We start from the raw sequence: 19,510 nt of genomic DNA on the forward strand, positions 1-19,510 counted from the left end.
CGCCCCCAGGCAGCGGTGTACTGCGGTTGCGCGCGCCGAAAGGGGATATTCGTTTAGCGCGCTTCGCACGAGGTTCGCGGACCCTTCCCATACACCGCGGACAGCGGATGCGCTGCTGTTGTTTCCGCTAGCTCGCGCGTACTTCACCCTGCTTTCCTAACAACTTAACAGATTTCGTCTTCTCTTTCTTTCTTTTCTTTCTCTCTCTTTTTTTTTTATGTTCGCCCGCTGTTTTTTTCGAGTCCAGCATGCGCTTGCCTTTTAGGACTCCGTCTCCCCCCGTCATGTCCTTTCTTTTTCTTTCTTGTTCTTGTGGTTCACGGTGCTTTCTTTTTTCTTTACTACATCTTCAGCTTGTACTCTTCTCGCTGCAGGCTCGGCTTCAATTTCTCGCTCGATGCACTCTCGAGACAGTTGTCCCTTGTTTTTTTGCCATCGTGGCGCGAAGCGCTGGTGTTGCGCAGAGCAGTTTGTTGTCGGTCGCGTACGAGCTGTCACGCGAAAGTGCGTAATTGGCGGCATCGTGCGTGCGGCGAGGCAACGCCTGGTTATCTGCCGCAGTGGACCGCGGACGTACCGCGGCAGCGACATTTTAAGCGATTTCCTGGGGAAGCGTCGTATCGTTTCGTTGCATTCTCTTTTTCTCTCTTCCTCCCTTTCGAAGTAGGTTACTCGACACTTCACCTCTTCAAAAGTGCTCCGTGTTTTTACACCCTCGGATCATTCTTCTACGTTTCTTTCCTTTTGTCGTATGCTCACTCATCAGTTTGTTCTTCCTTTCATTGTTCTTCATTCTTTTCCTTATTTATTTAGGTGGTTATCATTAAACTTACTATTTGAGCTACTAGCAGCTCAAATGCACGAGTTACTACTCGCCGCGTTGCCTGTTCCACATTCCTGGCAGTAACCTCTCTCTCTCTCTCTCTCTCTCTCTCTCTCTCTCTCTCTCTCTCTCTCTCTCTCTCTCTCTCTCTCTCTCTCTCTCTCTCTCTCTCTCTCTCTCTCTCTCTATCTCTCTCTCTCTCTCTCTCTCTGCGCAAAACAAGTAAGGCTCATTGCCGCAGAAAGGTGCACTTATCCGAGTAAATGCACCTAACCAACGGCTTCTTTTCTGAGCACCTATAACCTGCTATAGCAGTTAAGTGTGCGCATATTTGCTTTTCTCTCTCTCTTTCTTTATTTTGATACGTGGCAAACGAGGCGCGAGCAACAGTTTATTTTTGTTCGTTGTTTCTTACACCCTTTTACTTTTAGTTCGTACGTTTTTACCAGTACATGTAGACTGCGCAGCAGCGCACGTTCGCGTGCACACATGAATCCGTGCGCGCGCGTGTGTGTGTGCATTTTATTGTGTCGACGCCTCGAAGCGCGCCGTTCTCGCCACGACGTCCCTTCTCCATACGCGCGCACTTCTCCCAGCGAATAGAGACGATATGGGGCGTTCATAATAAATTTTAATGGCTCCGGCGTCGCGCGAAATTGCCCCCTCTGCCAACTCGTGCCTCTCGTTAGGGAAAATCTCTCTCTACCTTCGGCGCTCTGTACCCGCGTTTTCTTTTGTTTGATTCTTTTTTTTTCCCGCGCTTCTCTGTCGCAGCTTGCGGACTGCCTCCACTCTTTATTTTGCGCGCGCTAACGCGGTGAGCCCGCTACGCCAGCGCGCGTTTTCGGGTGCGCGAAGCGCCATTGTCATCCGCCCTCGGCAGATAAGTCGCTCGGCTGGGTCCGCGGGCGAACCGGTTAACGGCTCTCCTCTGTTTCTTCTTTCTTAAAAGTCTATTAGAATCTATTAAAAAAAATCTAACAATCTTAAAAATCTATTTTCGTTTTCCTCGCACACTATACCCTTCCCGCTCTCACCTTGTTCCTTTTCGCTGCTTACAACTAAGGTATTGCGGTGTATATGCGTGCGCGAAAGAAAAAAAAGAAAGCGCGAGAAAAAGCGAGCGAGCGTTCAGTGCACGTACAAACACGCGCGGTGACCACGCGCGCGCTCGCCAGCTTGCTGTCGAGTCGGAGGAAACAATCGGCGCGTTGCCGCGTTAAGTGGTCGCGCGCCTTTCGGCGCGTCGCCCGCATAATCGTTCGCGGCGCTCGCTTGAGAGAATTGGATCGCGCGGTTCCCGCGGCCAACGCTGCATTATAGCCGCCTGCGTGCCCCGCATTTTTCCGGCGGAAAACCCGCGCGCGCCCCCAACTGACTCGGATTTTTTATATATATATTTTCGAAAGCGCGCGAAATCGGTTTCCCGTCGTGCGGTCCTTCATTATACACGCGTAGTTCGGTTTAATTTTTTTTTTCTCGCTCGCCCGCTTGTTCTGCTCGGGCGTGCGATCGCGAAGGTGCCAGAATAGCGCGCGGCGAAGAAAGCCTGGCGAATAATTTTCACGTCGTCCGCCCGCGAGCGTAAGTACAAGTCGCGAACGTCTTGTCTGCGTGTAGGTATATACGTGCGCATGCGTTATCGTACGCTAGCCTTTGGCGTTTTTGTTTTGTTTTTTTTTCCTGTCGAGGGACGTTTAACCCTGAAACCGCCTGACTCCTATTTCCGGAAAGCATGCAGAATTGGCCACATTTCTTGTCTTGTCTCACCTAATTTTCGCGCGTATATGTGTACCGATTCCAAAATTCCATTACGTACATGGTCTGTCTATACTGAAGCAAGTAGAAGCTCATTCTAAAAAGGAGGTTCTTCCGACCATGCATGTGAGTTTTAAACATAATCGTGTGAGCACATTGTTATAAAGGAGACACTAGTCATTAATAGCAATTTCCGTTCTGCCAAAAATTTAGATTTACGGCCTTGAATGAGTTGTCGGGACAGTTCTTTTTTTTTTTTTTTTTTGTAGTAAACACGCAGGTAGCCACAATCTGCACTAACAATTTTCCCCTGTTAAAGGAGCCCTGAACCTCTTGTTATCGACGTCGAGAAATGTATTCGAAGTTGACTAGACTATTCCAGAAATACTTTGCCGCAAAAACGCTATTCAATGCGTTCAGCAGAAGCGGAGTTATTGGCACTCAAGCATAGCGTTCGCGGTGTTTCCGCTCCTTCTTCAATAATGTGCACTGAGAAGGCTACGGCGGAGCGGGGCGGGCCCAACAGTTCAAATATATGATTTTGAATGTTCACGTAGGCGCTACTATTCCCGATATTGGAGCCTACGACGCGCCAAACGTAAGCCAAACGCGGTTGTCCTCATAGAGCCGCAGTTCGCTCAGTCAGTGGACTCGTGGCGGCACCCCGCGGCGGCCGCAGACTGCAGCCAGATGCAACTGCAGCGTTGCAACTGCATCCAGGAAGTAGGCAACAAGTTTGGTACAAATTGCACTGGCGAGTTCATCGCGGGAGTCAAAACGTCGAACGTGAACGAGCATGAACACGTTGAGTGTGCAAATACAGTCTACAGTGCAGTAACGTGATCATATCGGCAAAAATTTAGCTGCTTGATAGCATCGCAGTGCGCCGACTCAAGTCGGGGCTTTTCGTGGGCGGCGCGCACGTACTCGGCCGCCGCCGGTGACGTTGCTTACCTTTTGCGTGATGACGTCTGCTGCAGTGATTATAGTCTGCACTGCTGAATGAAATTGGCAACGCCGTAGCGTGTGCTATCGCGCACGGCTTGGGAAGCTTCTCCGCGTGCGCAACACTGCCAGCGAAAAGGCCAAGCGTGCGATGCAATCCCAACAAGCGTTCTTAAACGTGGCACGCTGACTGAGCACAGTCGCAGTGTGCAATACGAGACAGTCGCAGACGGGGTTTTGCGCGTCTGTCCGTACGCTGCGGTCGTGCCAGTGCGCGGTATGCTAAGTCCCAGTTCTGTGCGGCTAGACGTCACTGAACTAACAATCGCGACTCGCCCGATTGCCGTACGGTTTCTGGATACCTCCGGTCGTGAACTGGTCGTCGTGACTATCTGCCCAGCGACTCTGTAGTGGCTTCGAGTCGAGTGCGCGTGCATCTTCAGGCGCGCCTGAGCCTCTGGCGACGAGGATGCGCTGTGCAAGAGTATCGCGTTTGCCTGTAAAGCGTGCTTCGCGCTTAGCAAACCTGTCATGAGGCAAAGCAGGTCAATTTTAAGCTTTGCCGAGAAGCCAATTCCAATTACCGTCCTGTTTTGCGTTTAGTTGGTTAATGTACAGCTCGTCTTTCTTTCTCCCTGTTGTTTTATTATTGCGAACGCATTATATTTCCCATGAGGCAGGAAATCCAGTGTGATCAAGCGATGGTTCCAAATACCATCATCATCATCTATGACGTCCTCAACGTCTTGTATGACGTCAGTAGTAATACAGAAGATAGTAAATTGTATAACAACGTTAATTAGTAGTAGTTATGGACAATTCATGTGAATTAAAGTTAATTAGAGTGAAGTAAAGTGAATTAAAGTTAGAACAAGTTAGAGTAAAGTGACTTAACGTGGAGTAAAGTGAATTAAGGGGAAGTAAAGTGAATGAAGGTGAACTAAAGGGGATTAAAGTGGATTAAGATAAGGTTGGTAAAAATTAGAGACAGGTAGATAAAGGTGGTTAAGGTAAATTATCGTGGATTAAGGTTGGTACAAATTAATGCAAGGTGGATTAAGGTGTATTAGGGTTATGAAGGACATTTTGTCAATGTATGACGCCACGTATTGAGTTTGAGTTTATTTCCCACAACAAGTAACAGGACGTGTGCGAGGTGGGTTGAGGAAGACTGGATAAAAGCTCTGTCAAAGACAGCTTGACTGGCCCCGTCTCATGGGCGTAGTAACAATTTAATTAGAGAAATCATAATGCCTTCGCATTCAAATCACGTAAGGATACTTAAGTGACCGTCTTCTTTTTTTATTTATTTTTTTCTACACTGCGCGCACGCTTGCACTGCGTTTCATATCTGTCCCGTGGATGTTCAAAGGATGTTCAAGTTGCTGCTCAAAGAGCTGCGCTCCGTGTCTGTGCGATGCAGAAGCTCGCCGCCAGCGCGCTTCCTTCTCGCCGCTGAGTGACGTCTGCTCGAGGGCGGGGCCAGCGCGCGCTTCTCAGCCTCCCTGTTCCCGTTTCGCGCGCGTCGGAAGCCCCAGTTCGTCGCGCTACAGCTGCAAGGGGAATCGCAATTTTTCGGATCTACAGGCTGATTTGGCGTGCGCGGGTAGCTGAATTTCTCAATTTCCCCGTTGTGAATAGCCGTCTAAAGGCTGTTTCACATGGCGCGATTGGGGCGAAAAAAATCGTTCTACCACGAACGTCGCAGAGCGATTTTCGCTGACAGCTTTCACATACGTTTGCGGCAGCGCGACTTCCGTCGCAGCGATGCGGAAGGTTGCCTCCTGCTTTCAAGTATATCCTTGCCTGCATCGTTATATAAATACAACATGGATAGTCAAATATTCGAATTTTCCTATTAGTGTTCGATAATAGATGGGTGCACCATTCTTTAACGTTTAAACGCGTTGATACTTTACGACAGCTTGCAGATACGGTGAGTGAGGCGCTACACAACACCGCAAGTATGAGCGTGCGGCGTGTGCGGCGTCGGTGGGGTGGTTCCGTTTAGCACACTCTAGTTTCGGTGTTACTGTGGAAGCGACAACTTTTTTTCCTGGATGAGCATTTGCTTTTTTAGAAGAACAAGCTACTGTTGAGTGTGCATGTATAAGCAGCTGGCGCAATTTGTAGCGATGAAGAGTAAGGCGACTCGGCGCTGCGATTCAGCGACGGCGCGACCAACTTGTTGGAATCCAGTTGCGGAGAGCCCACGACGTCGCGGCAGTCGCTGAGCGGCGGAATTCGCTGTGTCGCTGACTGAAAATCGTGCCATGCGAAACAGCCTTAAGTCGAATATTTAAAACCGTAATTAAATTACTTGAGTTAGCCAGTATATTCATTGCCACGTAATCACCCGTCTTCCGACGTCCGCCGCCGCTTGCGCCGCGGCTTTGAAGAGATCATAGTTCTATATCGAAAAATACTATTCTTGAGTATGATTTAGTATTCGTTGAAACACCCGACTACGTAAGTGCATGTATCCCAGCAGGCGCTGGACTAATACTTCATTCATGTCGCGGTTAGTGTCCCTGTGTAGCCCATAGCGTACCTCCGAAGCGCTGGGGTGGGGGGCCTTAGCCCCGTTTCGTCTTTCGCGAAGCTCTCTTTGGAATTGCTGACCATTAAACTAGGATAGCTGTACTATGTGACCCGAGGCAACGTATCGAGGCAAAGTTGGGCAGTCAGGCAATCGCTGGCCTCTCCGGCTTGAAAGTAAGTTCGAGCAGAAAGGACATTGTGGTTAACAGAGATATCGGTTTGTTCAGGGAATGCATGTATTACGCCAGGAGGACGAGGTCGTCCGCGAACACATTGCCTAGTTGAGTTCGTGTTATACTGGCACTCCTCTGGGTGGGTCGACACCAAAGCGAGTGATGGCTATATCGTGACTTACATTGTTCAGCACGTAGAGAATGGTGATAGCGGACTTCCCAGCCTCGGCACTTTGGAAGCCGGCGCCCGGTTGGTGTCTACAAAGCGTGTAAACCACAGTGCATGTCAACAGAATTGTGGATATATACCCACGCTGCGCAATGGTGTCACTGTATTATGCTTCCCGCAGGGAAGCAGAGTTGCGCGAACGTTCTCCCTCGCCGCTCGCGCCCCTATTCGCCAAAGCTTAGTCACGTGCGTTGAAACTCTTACAGCGAAGTCAACTTCACGAATGCGCTGCCGCCGTCTGATTATTCATCTAATAAATTTTAGGGCTTTTTGTGCCAAATCTACGATCTGGTTACCGGGCACGCCGTAGTGGCGGACTCGAGTAATTTTCACCACCGGTGGTTCTTCAAGGTGCACCCAGTGCACGGTACACGAACATTTTCGCATTCCGTCTCCATCGCAATGCGGTCGTCGCAGCCGGGGTCGAACCTGCGACCTTGGTGCTCAGCGGCGCAGAGCCGTAGCCACTGATCTAGCGCAGCGGGTTCCTGCGATTATTACTCGAGCACAAGATAGAGTCAATTCATAGCGATTATTTTAATGGGAATCATTACGTGCCGTCGTGATGTCATTGTATCGACGGCGCACGCGCAGACGGCGCGTGAAGGGTTAGAAGTCCTCCAGTGCAACGCCGAGACGCGAGAAGGGAGTTTGACTTCAAATAAAACGACGAAACCAAGTGGGTGATGCCCCATTCAGTCGGCTCTGCTGCGGAGCCAGGATAACCTTCTGCTTTACATTGCTGACATGAGTGTGGCGGGCACCAGCACTATCGTTCCCGGTGGGCGGCCGTTTTACGAAGCTGGAGTGGAGATGACGTCTCAAAAGTGAGAACGGACTGCAGCCATCTTACCATGGGCACGATAAAAGCGCCGACGAACAGCGGAGATTGTACGAACCGCTATCTTCCTACTCCGTGCTATTAGGATGGTCACTTTTGTGCACAGATGTTATTCGACGTCTTTCTTTCTGTCACTGGTTTGAGAAGAAAGCCTAAACGTCTTGCCAAACTTTAGAAGAAGGGAAATCGAGGGGCTCGATTTTGTTGATCATGACCATATAAAGCTTGCAGACAGTGAAGCCCAGGAAAACATCGGGAAAATTAGCTGTAGTTGAAATTGAAATGTAGAAAATAATAAAGAAAGGGGAAATGAAAGTGGACGTAGACAAAGTTAGTTACCGTAGCACGAATGGTAGTTCGACGCAGGCGTAATACGGAGGTTGTGGGTGCTGCTCCCACCGGGGACGCGTTATCTTTTCGTCCACTTTCATTTCCATTTCTTTCTTATTTTCTACGTTTCAGTTTCAACTACAGCTAATTTCCCCGATGCTTTCCTTGGCTTCATTGTCTGCAAGCTTTATATGGTCATTTTCGAACTTTATGGCGGATCATGATATCAATACGCAGCCAAAGGTAACATTTTAGCCAGAAACCACGAGCTTTTATTTTCTAATTAGGCTAACATTATAAAATAACTGAGCGAAACGAAATGAGCTGTGAGGGGACATCAGCTGTCGCGACCCTCTTTCCGGGCAGAAGTTTGGTAGGCAAATTCCGGCTGCACCTGTGCTAGTAAGAAACTCTGGGGGCTGCCACTCCAGCAATTTTTTTTAATCTCCTTCGTATTACCCCGCCGTCCATGGTACATAATGTATACGAGCTCTGAGCGGAACGGACAGTACACTTCGGGCTGCAAAAGGTTTTGATGCGGAAGTGTCAAATGGCTCATTGAGCGAAAAGCCGGCGCCCCGCGTCTGTAGCAGCACCTAAATTCCCATTGGCTGCGACGCCACGGCACGAGCCCGCCTCGACGGAGCAGAGCAGGCGAAAGGGAATGCCTGCTGCTTCAATATTGCGTGAAGGGGGAGGGTATAGCCGCGACGCAACGTCACCCTCGCTCTCGGCAGTCTCTGTTATCGGCGCGTTCCTTGGGCCGCGCAAGCTCTCGCCTGCTTTCGAACTGCGCCTCTGTAAGGCCAAATCAAAGCACACCAAGTGTCTCAACACGCTGGCTTGCCCACGAGGAGTGCATAACTCGAAGGACCGCTCAGCGGCGTTCAATTGAACATTAATGCTTTTTCATTCACAATCCATAAGAAGTGCTTAGGTGTCGTCGGACTTTTTTTATTTTTTCGTAACCATTTCTGCGCCTCCCCAACGAGAAATTTGTCCGTCACGTAAGACAATGAATGGCTCATACCTAAAGCCCCTTAAACTTCGTAAAGTAGCGACACTCTCCTCCTTCGCCTTCACTCCTCCTCGTTTCTCCTCTCTTTGACGCTCCCTCCTCGACCGTGGCGCCGCCTACAATGCTCGAGCGTAGCAACGGCGCCAACATGCTCTCCTCGCCCCTCCGTAGACGCTTCTCGAGCAAAAATGGCGCTGATGCACGGCGCGAGGGCCCACGTGATGCTATTAGGCCAATAGCGATGCGGCGTCGGCCAGAGTGCGCGAGGAGGAGGCGGCATTCTTCAAAGCGTGCCGCTACTTTACGAAGTTTAAGGGGCTTTACTCATACTCCCTTAAGCAATAGCTCATAGCCACGTAAAGCAGAGGCTACAACCGCTCAACAAAGTGAAGCGAACAGTGCATACATTCATTGAAATCGCCCATACAACACACAGAACAGCATACATTTCAATAAAGAACAAGTTCAAAACAAGCATCCAAACCATCAGTGGAGCACTGCATACCCCCTCAGCAAATGCAGTGGTAGTTTTGCCAGAGCTTCGCTAAATTAACCCTAATTGGTATGAACTAACACCATGAGGTTGTGGGTTCGACTCCTACCAAAGATCGAGGGTTTGAGTGCTGTAATTATTTTTATCTTAATTAACTGTGGCTGATTAACTTACCTTAAATTACGCCAATGGTCGTGGGTTCGAGTGCCGTAATAAACACTATTTTAATTAAGCCTGCCTTATCATGATATCAAGCCTGCCTTATCATATCGAACATGATAAGCGAACGACCGATGAGGGTTCATAAGGGCTTATACTAGTTGGATCAAGTTTCACAACACTGATAATGACACCGGGCTGCGTGGAGATGAGCAAGTGGCATGATGCTTACGCATACTTAGACAACTACCAGATGAGTTTCTGCGTGATTTTTTTCCTTTTGTCTCATCTCTTGCGCCATCGCCTTGATCGCCAGTTTCTCGTCACGCCTCCATTTTTGAGACGCTTGCAGTAACTGCCAGGACGCTGTACCTTCTGCGCGGCATCATTTGGCTCGCATGCTCCATCGCTCAAGCTGTAGCCACCTGCGTATTTTTAGAACACCTTCCAAGTCGCTTCACTTGCACCGCTAAACTTGCGATCGCTTTCTGTGCTTCACCCTTAGAGCAAAATTTGAAACGGCCCTATTTGGTTTGTTGCGGCTCAACCTGGAACTGGAGGGGGTACGGAACTGCATACATTGCAGCTGTTATGGGGTAAGAAATCGCGATTTTCTGCCAGAAAGCTCAATTTAAAATTGTGCTTTAAATGTGTAAGCATTTCTATGACTCCGTCCGTCCGTCAAGTAAGACAATCGCTTTCAATATGGGGACGGCAGCAGCGAGCTAATTGACCTTCGGGCTGCCTCTCGCTTCAAAGCGAAATAAACGGCGAGAACACAGCGCACACGAATCTATCAGCACTCGGCGCAGTCTGTCCCATCGCAGATCGCTTTCAAGATAGGGCCCGCGCGGCCGTGCCATACGCAGCTACCGCCGGAGTGCAGTTCACCACGGCTGATAATCGTTAGACGCGGATGGGTAAGGCGCTAAAGAGCGGTAACGGCTTATAATGCTCGGCATGTCATCGGTTCACCTGGCGCCGCCACCTGCAGTAATTTGCTTGCGTCATCAATTCACCATGCGCCGCCGTCCGCAGCAGTTCGTGTCGCCGCAGCGCTGTCGTTTGTACTCGCCGGACCAAGTTTCGTAACACCGACAATGACACCGGGCTGCGTGGAGATAAGCAAGTGGCACAGTGCTTACGCATACTTAGACAACTCTCAGAGGAGTTTCTGCGTTTTCGCTCAGTGGACGCTGATACGCCTAACAGAGTGTCGCACTCGTCGGTTCACATTGATAACGTTATCTTGGTTGTACAGTTTCCGGTACAAGCGAACCCTTGTCTATCTCTCCGACTTTCATCGCTTTTACTGTTTGAGTCCCTTGGTCATTCGAAGCAAACCGATAATCGCGTCGGTGCCCCAAAGAAACAACATTCTGCGCAAACAGCTTCTTATCTCTGCTCAACCGGACAATTAGTTCTGCATGTCTGGGCGTAGCGTTTGCTTTGGTCTTCTTTTTCATCATCTTCGTGATCAACATCATCATCATCATTCGTGCGCATGGCTGCCGACAACAACGCGGAATGAACGAGCGCGCGCTGTCGCGGCTGGGCCGAGCGTGTCTCCTGCAAGTGTGCGAGCGATAGTTTACCTGAACAACTTTTGACGATTCAACGAGCAAGATGGCGCATCTTCGCGCAGCCCTAGCTGTTCGGACTTGCAGCGCCCGCCAGGGACGCGCCTAGCAAGCACAATTGTGGGACGCGGAGGGATAGTGCACGCGGACTGGCATCCTGCCTTTACCCACTCTTAGCCGCTCCTACGCGCAATGCGTCGTAAATCACGTGCGTCGCATAAAAGGGGCAAGCGTAGCTCGCACTCTTACACAGAAATGATTCTCGGATGATTAGATGCTAAAAATGATGCTTAAGTGCGTACGGGAGGACGATACATCGCGCTAACCAACACCGGTGGTTTCTCCAGTTGGTATTATATGCATATCGGTGCGGCGCTACATGTATTCCGTTGTGATGCCATTGGCTTCCCATGTTTTGCCGACCGCATGACTGCCGCTGTGGTCTTATTGAATATCTCACGAGGGAAATAAAAGAATGACGCGTGCGATGGTCGGAGATCGAACCGCGGTCTCTTAGCACAAGAGCCCGAAAACACCTAACCGGTAGACCACACTTTCTTTTCGCCTACTTGCTTCTCTCGTGCAACGCCAAGTAGCACCGCGAGACCTATGGCAAGTGCGCCACGTCGTGGAGCACATGCGGGCACTGGAGAGCCGCATCACGAAAGCTTCGATTCACATAGGTTGCAGCGTGTGCGTTGGATCTGCATAACTGTATTTAAAAAAAGAAAGGAAGGAAAGAAAGAAACCCTGTTCACCCTGTTCCTACGGAATCCGGCCACGGCAACTCCACACGTACCCAAGACAGAGCCTCCATAGCCTCTCAGTCGGCGTTTGCTCGGTAGCGAAATTTCTAAAACAAGCGCTTTCTCAAACACGGAACGTCGTCCGACTTGATGGCTTAACGAAACACGCTCCCGAGCTCGTAGTTCGCGCGTTCCTAGCTAGTATTCTGGCGTCTCCGTGCGCTTGACCATGGCTTAACTGTATACGAACGCAGAACGGTCCAAAGTGGCGCGTTCGGATGGTCGCGTTTTGTTCGTCGGCGGCTATATGTACTTAGTGCATGTGTACACTGTGCACATTGCAGTGCACTGTGTACACTGTGCACTGTGCGCGTAATTACAAAACTCTTCTCTGCGGTGACCCACTTGTCGCGCTGTATAGCGTACGTAGCACGTGGCGTTTGTGTAGTGGCCGTATACGTCAGTCTGAACGGTACGAGTCCCCCCTCTCCCACCACCTCGCTGCCGTTGTATTATTTTTCTGTGTTCGTGCACATGTAAGCGGCGCGGCGCTCTTGGCGCATGTTGCAACGATTGGCGCTTCCCTGCAGTCCTCCTTTTTTATTCCTGGCGGTGTCCAGAAAGAAAATTGCGTGCTATACGCGTATCGCAGTACCGGCGCTGTGCTCGGTGATGCGTTCATATCCGTTTGCGTCAGGGTATATGGCGCGTTATCTCCTCGCCGCGGCTATACGCAGAGAAGCGAGGTTTCCTCACCTCCCCAACAGCCGTTACTTTCAAATCGTTTGCTTTTTTATCTCTACCTGTCTTCCCAGCTATGCTTTTTTTTTTTTTGTTCCTTGTCTTCTTCCTGTTTTTACGTTGCTTGTCCGTCTCTGCAGTGCAACGCGCCGTGAAGTAATATTTTGCCGTGGGCGTGGTCCACGCACTGTATCTTGCCGCTTATATTTTGTTATCGCAATTTCGTTAGCGTCGTCACGCGCGGGTCTTGCCTTCTGCCTCCGAGCATATACGTGCATGGCGCGCGCATATTGCCGCGCAATCTGCGCAAACAGCTTCTTCTTATCTCTGCGCAACCGGACAATTAGTTCTGCGTGTCGCGGTGTTGCGTTTGGCTTTGTATTCCTGTTTTTTTTCTTCGTCATATCTTTTGTACTTTCGGTCACTAGCACGCGCAGCAACAATGTCGCGCTGCAGCCCCTACATTGTCTTTGCTCTCTCTCCCTCTCCCTCTCCGCTTTGTTATCACCCCTATGCGCCCGCTAGAATCATTACGATATTTCATCGCCAAATTGTGTTGCCGGGCTATACATTGAGGGAACCGGCAGGTCGGAAAATGGGTTGGCTGCAAACTTAGTCTTTTCTTTAAAGTGGTTTCGTGTACTTCCTGCTTCATTTGGTGTTTTGTATATTCCCATTCCACTGGGCTTTATCGCTACGGCGCATTTCTGAGAAAATTAGTCGTGCGCCTTCATGCGTGGTTATTTATTTATTTATTTATTTATTTATTTATTTACTTACTTACTTATTTTATTGTACCTCTCTGCTGAGTGTCCGTATTTGTGCGATTGTACGATCAAACGTCTTTACAAATAACTAGAAAAACAAAGTTCAACAAATTAAATATGTCGCTTCGCACGCCTTCTGTAAAGTGTATAGGGTCATTTCGCTTATTAGTTGCTTTCCAGAAGTTCGGAACATAGTCGTGGATATAGTTTTCTGGCACTTATCTCCAATTGTTCACTGCGCTAGCGACGGCACAGCTTTTGAAAGCATCCACGTTGCACAGCGATCGCTTGTGTGGTTCCATTGGTCACTCACTATAGCGTCGGACGGGAATATATTTTCTCCTGACTGCTGGCGTGGTCAGCTATAAGTAATAGCGATTGATAGGGATTAGGTTTAAACAAATACGCATGCGCTATAATATTTTGACGCTTCTGTCAGTGCTTTACTGTTGTTAAGAGTGGTAAAGAAACCTTTAGAAAGCCTACACATGATTAACGGAGGCAGCCTCCGTGGTTGTGTAAAATACACTAGTTTTGTGAACCGGCTGCATGAACTTAAGGACACGTCAAGAACTGAAAGAAAACTGTGGCAGCTATCGCTGTTATCTGTCCTGGGGTAGCGGAGGTGGTAGCGAGGTAGGGCTGCGTTCCGATTATCTTAACAGAATCGTTCTGTCGGAACAAACAAACACTGCGATAAGCTACGGTATTACGAGCTTCTTCGAATAATGACGTGTGCGCGCGTCGCTGTCAGGAAAGTAAGCTTTGCCGCGAGACCATTCGCAGACAGGAGAAGCCAGCTTGCCGATGGCGCGCGCTCTGAAGTCGGGTTCGTGCGGCGCTCTGAATATCGACCAAAAGGAAATTGCTGACACATTCGCACAAAAGAAACTAACATGTTGTTCCATTTTATATATGTTGCTTTGCTATGCGGTTGTCCGAAATGTATCGATAAAAGCTGGAGCATGAAATGGCGCTATTTTGATTTGTTGCGGCTCAACCTGACAGACGTATACAGACGTTGCAGCTGTTAACGAGGGACATGTGTGTGAAAGAAATTGAGATTTCCTGCCAGGAAGCGCGCTTAATTTTTTCTTTCCAGTAAAGCTTTCTTTGATCAAGCTATCATTCGCGCCGGTTTCTCTAGAGAAACCGTGGTCCACGTTAATTCGCCGATTGGCGTAGCGTTGGCGGTGCAGGTGGAAGCGGCCGAAATTTTCAACTTATGCTCGCAGAATGTGCCTTGCGCCATAGGTGCACCATCGTTAAAAAGCTTGCTGCTTTGAAGCCTTTTGAGCTCGCCAGAATAATCAGACGGCTATTTATCACGTTTGTTTATGCAAATAAACAATCACTCGGTGGTGACCGTGTCTGCGGTATGTCACAGCTCTGTATACCACGAAAGCCACCGAAAATTTAATCAGAGAACCCGTGGGGTGTCTTTCACATTAGCTAATCTCTTCGGGAAAAATCCCATCACAGATCGCGCCTGTCACATCACGTGCCACACCCGCAGTGCGAAAATAGGCAACAGCATAGTAATCAGAATCGTCACCAGAAGGGCGCTGTGCAGCAAATACTGGCACTTTTTATCGGGGTTTGCTTGACATCTTCAGTGTGTCTGATTGGTCCCTTTCTTTTGTGTGAGCGCTTGTGCAGTGAACGCGGTGTTTATTAGTATGTGGATGTTCCAATAAATCAGTTGTAAATCCGGCGACTGTGTGTGTGTGTGTGTGCCTCCTTCTGGTCCTGCATCTTGGTTTCCGCTGAGCTTTTTTTCGCTTGAAGCATAAAAGGAAGAGAGAAAAGAAAGAAGGGAGGTGGGATTCGTGATGCACAATTAGCACAGTAAGAACCGGTGCATTATCTTGATTCTCTATTCTCCAGCGACATTGCAGAAGCTGCCAAAAGCACAAGACACTGGCTGGGACAATACACTAGCAACTCTGCTCCTTAATTGGCTGACTTACTCGTTGCAGCAGTGATGTTTGTTCCCCACAGGAGCGAAACATATGTTTGTTGGGAAATTGGTTTCTAACAAATTTCACAAGCTGAAGTTAATGAAGGCTTTCAGCAATGCCTATTGTGCTGTTGTTTAAAAGGTATATTTTGCTACTGATGATGCTGGATGCAGGAATTTCAGATGGATGCGGTAATGAAGTGTCTGCTCCTTTCTTCTTTTCTCTTTAGATTGTTCATCGAAGCCTTACCTTGGGGGAGATCCTGGATGGCGATCGGATGGCAGAATCAATGTACAAGATCCATTATAAAGGTACATTTCATTATTAATTTATAGATGTCATACCATAGCCAGGTAGGGAATAGGCAGACCTGTCCTGAAACCAAACAAGTTCTACATTCAGGGTAGCACTCTACTTTCTCATTATGGTGTTTTATATCAAGCATGGCTACAGTATAGAGTGTCCACCAACAGTATTAAGAAGTGTAAATGTAGTGTAAATGTAAGTGAGCTGCGATATGGTTAGTCAGTTGTCGCTACTGGCTTGCCTTCTAATAACTGAATAATTTTTGATGTGCTAAAGTTTGCGTCATCGTTATTCTCAAAATTTGTTAAGGTGAAGTTGAGGGTTTCTCTGCACGAAAGGCTGGTTTAACATCAGGCTTAACAGAGGAAGTGAAAATCAGAAATCGTTGCTGATCAGTAACAGTAGACTGTTTGTGTTCACCTGTAAAGGAGGTTTGTGTTCACCTGTAAAGGAGGAGTTGTGTTTCTGAACTTAGTGGAGTTCTGTAACCCTGTAATCAAGGCAATGGTCTGTAGTCATATCTGTATATCTCGTTAGTGCTTTGTGTGATAATTAAGGGGATCCGAGAGGCCTGTTGTTTTGTTAGTTACGACCATATGAAAAAGAAAGACAATGAAGCCAGAGAAAGTGTAGGGTAAATTAATGCCTTTGTTTTAATGTATTTGTACAAATAACAGGGAAACGAGAAATGAAATTCGATGAAAAGACAACTTGTCAAATTTGGGAGCGGCACCTACATCTTTTGTATTATGTGTGTGATTCTTTACCAGTTCAGCTACTGTGGCAGCCATCTTCCCGTCCACTTTCTTGGGTATTAGCTTATCTGTACAAGATTAGCCCTGGAAGCATGTTAGCCAGTGTAGCCCACAGCTATGGTGGCGGATGCAGAACTTCCTCTCAACTGCAGCCATCATTGACTTGAGGGCAGGCAACTGGCCATTGAAACCTCACGTGCTACCTCATGACATCAAGGCCACCAAAGTCAAGTATGCAATAAGCTAGAAGAAGATTGGGATCTGAGGGCCTGATTTTTTTTTTTTGTTAGTTACAACTGTATGAAGAAAGCAGACAATCACGCCTGAGAAAGTGTAGGGGAAATTAACTATCAATATGCATGACTCACTACTGTAAGAGCCGGGAAAGTGGCCTTGGAGTCTGGCGTCACACAGAGGTTCGCTCTCTGGCCCACACCGCCGGTGCATCTCATTAACGGGTAGCTGGCCTAGCGCTACCATGGCGTCACACGGAGGCTAAACAGGCCTACTCTATTATCCGAGTTTCCTTGACAAGGGTTGCTTCTTTCGTGAAGATTACGAGGTCAAGAGGATGAGGAGTGGAACAGGGGGTTTATTTACATCGGAAAGGCAAACTTATTTACATAGAACAAGGGGTATTCGTACTGGCTGGACCACGGAGCATCGTTCTTGTAGCATGAGCTACAGGTCAGAAGACTAATATTTCTGGTGAGCACACATCAGAGTACACCAGCACACCCCAGCACCTCTTGTTCACGGAATGCCATCGGAGAAATACCCCCGGGCCCACTGTCCCAGAGAAAGAAGGGGCTGCTCAAAGACAGGGGTGTCACGCTTGACTCCATTTGCGCATCTTGGCTCCTGGTACAGCCCAGCAGCGACTGTAACGTAGAGGTGTATAACACACTTTCACAGGAGTCCCTTGGTCTCAGCGTCGTATTTGGCGACCAAGTGCCATCCATCAACCCTATAGCCGTCAAACATGTCTCGCCTCAGTGTCGCCACTGGTCTGTCTGAGGCGACGTATTGTGAGCTTCACAAAGCGATTTGTTGCAGTAGGGCAGGAGAGGCTGGAAGGTCGCCTTCCCCGCTGGCCGATCGTAACAGTACACATTAAGTGCACATATGTTACCTTCCTATATATAACAGTGCATGGAATAGAAGAGTGAAACAAGATAGCTCTCAGTTATAAAGTTTTCTCCATCTTTTTCTTGGTTATTGCCTATTTTTCTTGTTCTTTTTTTTTTTTTTTTTTTTTTTTTTTTTTTTTTACAGCACAAATTATTAGCACATGTGCAAGACTTTAGACAATCATACTGCAAAGCTAAGCTGTAAGTGTATTTATTTTGCCACTATTTTGACAGTGACACCTATTACGTGAAATGTTTGAGGGCAGATGGCACTCGTGCACCAAATCCTCTTTGGACTACTAGCAAGCAGCCAACTTAAAATCTTTATATGTCATCGCATCACACTGACCTGCTAGCAAGCCCCAGATGCCATGGTTCTCACAGAACTGTTTCAGGCACAGGGGTGCAGGTATCAGAACATGCTTGTAGGGCAGAAGGCATCATTTTAGATGCACATGCTGTGATGACACTGTATACGAGCGCGACTCGTTTGCGTGTCGGAATGGACAGTCGATGAGCCGCGCGCAAGGTGACGAAAGGCAAAAAGCCCCTGTTTATTGTACTGGCCGATCATATACACTCGCGGGGGGGGCATCACGTGGTAAAGGTAGCTTGGCGCATGCAGTTGTTGCCCAGCTATCTGTCGTGACGTCCCACGCCGCATACAGGCAGGTGATAACAGCACACGTGCAGTGTGGGGGGTTAAGGTAGTGAGGTTAGCATCTGATTACTTCACGCTGTGCAAAGTGTAGTTTATACCAGCAATCATTCCACTTGAGCTGCTGCTGTAGTGACCTGTGAAAGTGCCACCAAATCAGTGTCTTCTGATGATGGTAATGATAATAATAATGGTGAATCCTAACTTCTACAAAATTGGCATATACTGCGAAAAGAAACTGCAAGGCAGCTTGCAAGAACGGCAAAGGAAGGGTAGCTGATAGCCTGATTGCAGTGCTGACTTCTGCGAACATGAGGGGGCTTGCACTTTTCTTCTCCCATGACATGCAGAAGTGGTTGTGGCCACTTTCTTGTTACGTGGAGTCTTCAAGGACAAAATTGCACGCCATGTCTGTGAAAGAAACCTGTGCTTCAACTTGCATCTGGATGCAGCTCTAGAAAACACAGTCTAGTGAGCGGATGCAGCACTTCAGATGTTGCATTTGTAGGAGGCAATTTGCTTGTGCTTGTACTGAGCCACCAAGTGCCCAGACAAGCACTGTTCATGCTTTACATGATTACGCATGACATGACTGAATGTGGCTGCACAAGGAGTTGTCTGCTGCATGCTTGTGTGGATAAGCTTGGGGCCTCAACGAAACAAAGATTAAACTTTGGAAATCCACAAAACAGACTTGTGCTTATCATATTGTATGCTGTCTTACTATTTCCTTTGAACAACAGGCTGCTGGCATCAGTAACTTATAGTAGGACATGGGAAGAATAGCAAGGCCCTGTGGGCAGTCTGAGTTCCTCTATGCCAAGTGTACATGAGTGTACATTGCCAGGCACTATGTATTGCTATTACTTTTTGATGGCATTGCATGCTAACCTTAGGTACTGCTCTGTTTCCCCTTTTATATTTCTTTATTTTTTAAATCCTTAATCGTCACTTTTTATACCATTGCCGCACTGAGTTGTGTCAATTCTTGTGATAACAACCTCTCTCTTTCTCTCTCACTCTCCCCCAATCTTTGTTTTTCTCCTTTTTTTTCTTTTTGTGGGCACAACACATGCACTATACTGCAGTGCTGGTAATTAGCTATTAAGGAAATGCCATAGAAACGATTAAAATTTCCCTCACAAAGCAGTGTCAGTGCTATGGCCAAGTAGTTTTTAGCTGCCAGTACTTATGCTTGGCTGCCAAAGCCAGGAGGCATAGGTTCAAATCTCAGGGGTGTTACTCAATGCTTATGTGCTTAAAACGTTTCTTATGGGGTTATTGACCAACAGACACTCATGAGCACTCACTGAGCCACTCCTGTATGCAGGATACTGCCTTTGAATGCTGGTTGCTGCCAAAGTAGTGTGCATATATACAACAAGTGAAGAAGGTTGAACGACACAGAGCAACAAATAATAAAGCAACCTGCAACCCTCCTTGTGTGGCACGCAATAACAAAGGGACAAACTATAATAACATGCTGGTCACCAGAACTGGCAGTGTGCATGTATTCAAAATTTAAGTGGTGGCCAAGGCATTGTCAGTAGTCACTG

General features: G+C 48.1%; 1 protein-coding gene across 1 annotated transcript in view; it reads left to right on the top strand.

The window, feature by feature from the left end:
• LOC126537621 (transmembrane 9 superfamily member 1-like) overlaps positions 1-19,510 on the top strand; it is a 132,678-nt gene that overhangs the window by 67,914 nt on the left and 45,254 nt on the right. Inside the window, exon 3 of the mRNA XM_050184775.2 lies at positions 15,335-15,416. Within this exon, the coding sequence (XP_050040732.1) occupies positions 15,335-15,416 (82 nt within the window). The remainder of the gene's footprint in view (positions 1-15,334; positions 15,417-19,510) is intronic.

The sequence above is a fragment of the Dermacentor andersoni genome, chromosome 4 (genome assembly GCF_023375885.2).
Source record: "Dermacentor andersoni chromosome 4, qqDerAnde1_hic_scaffold, whole genome shotgun sequence".
NCBI lineage: Eukaryota > Metazoa > Arthropoda > Arachnida > Ixodida > Ixodidae > Dermacentor > Dermacentor andersoni.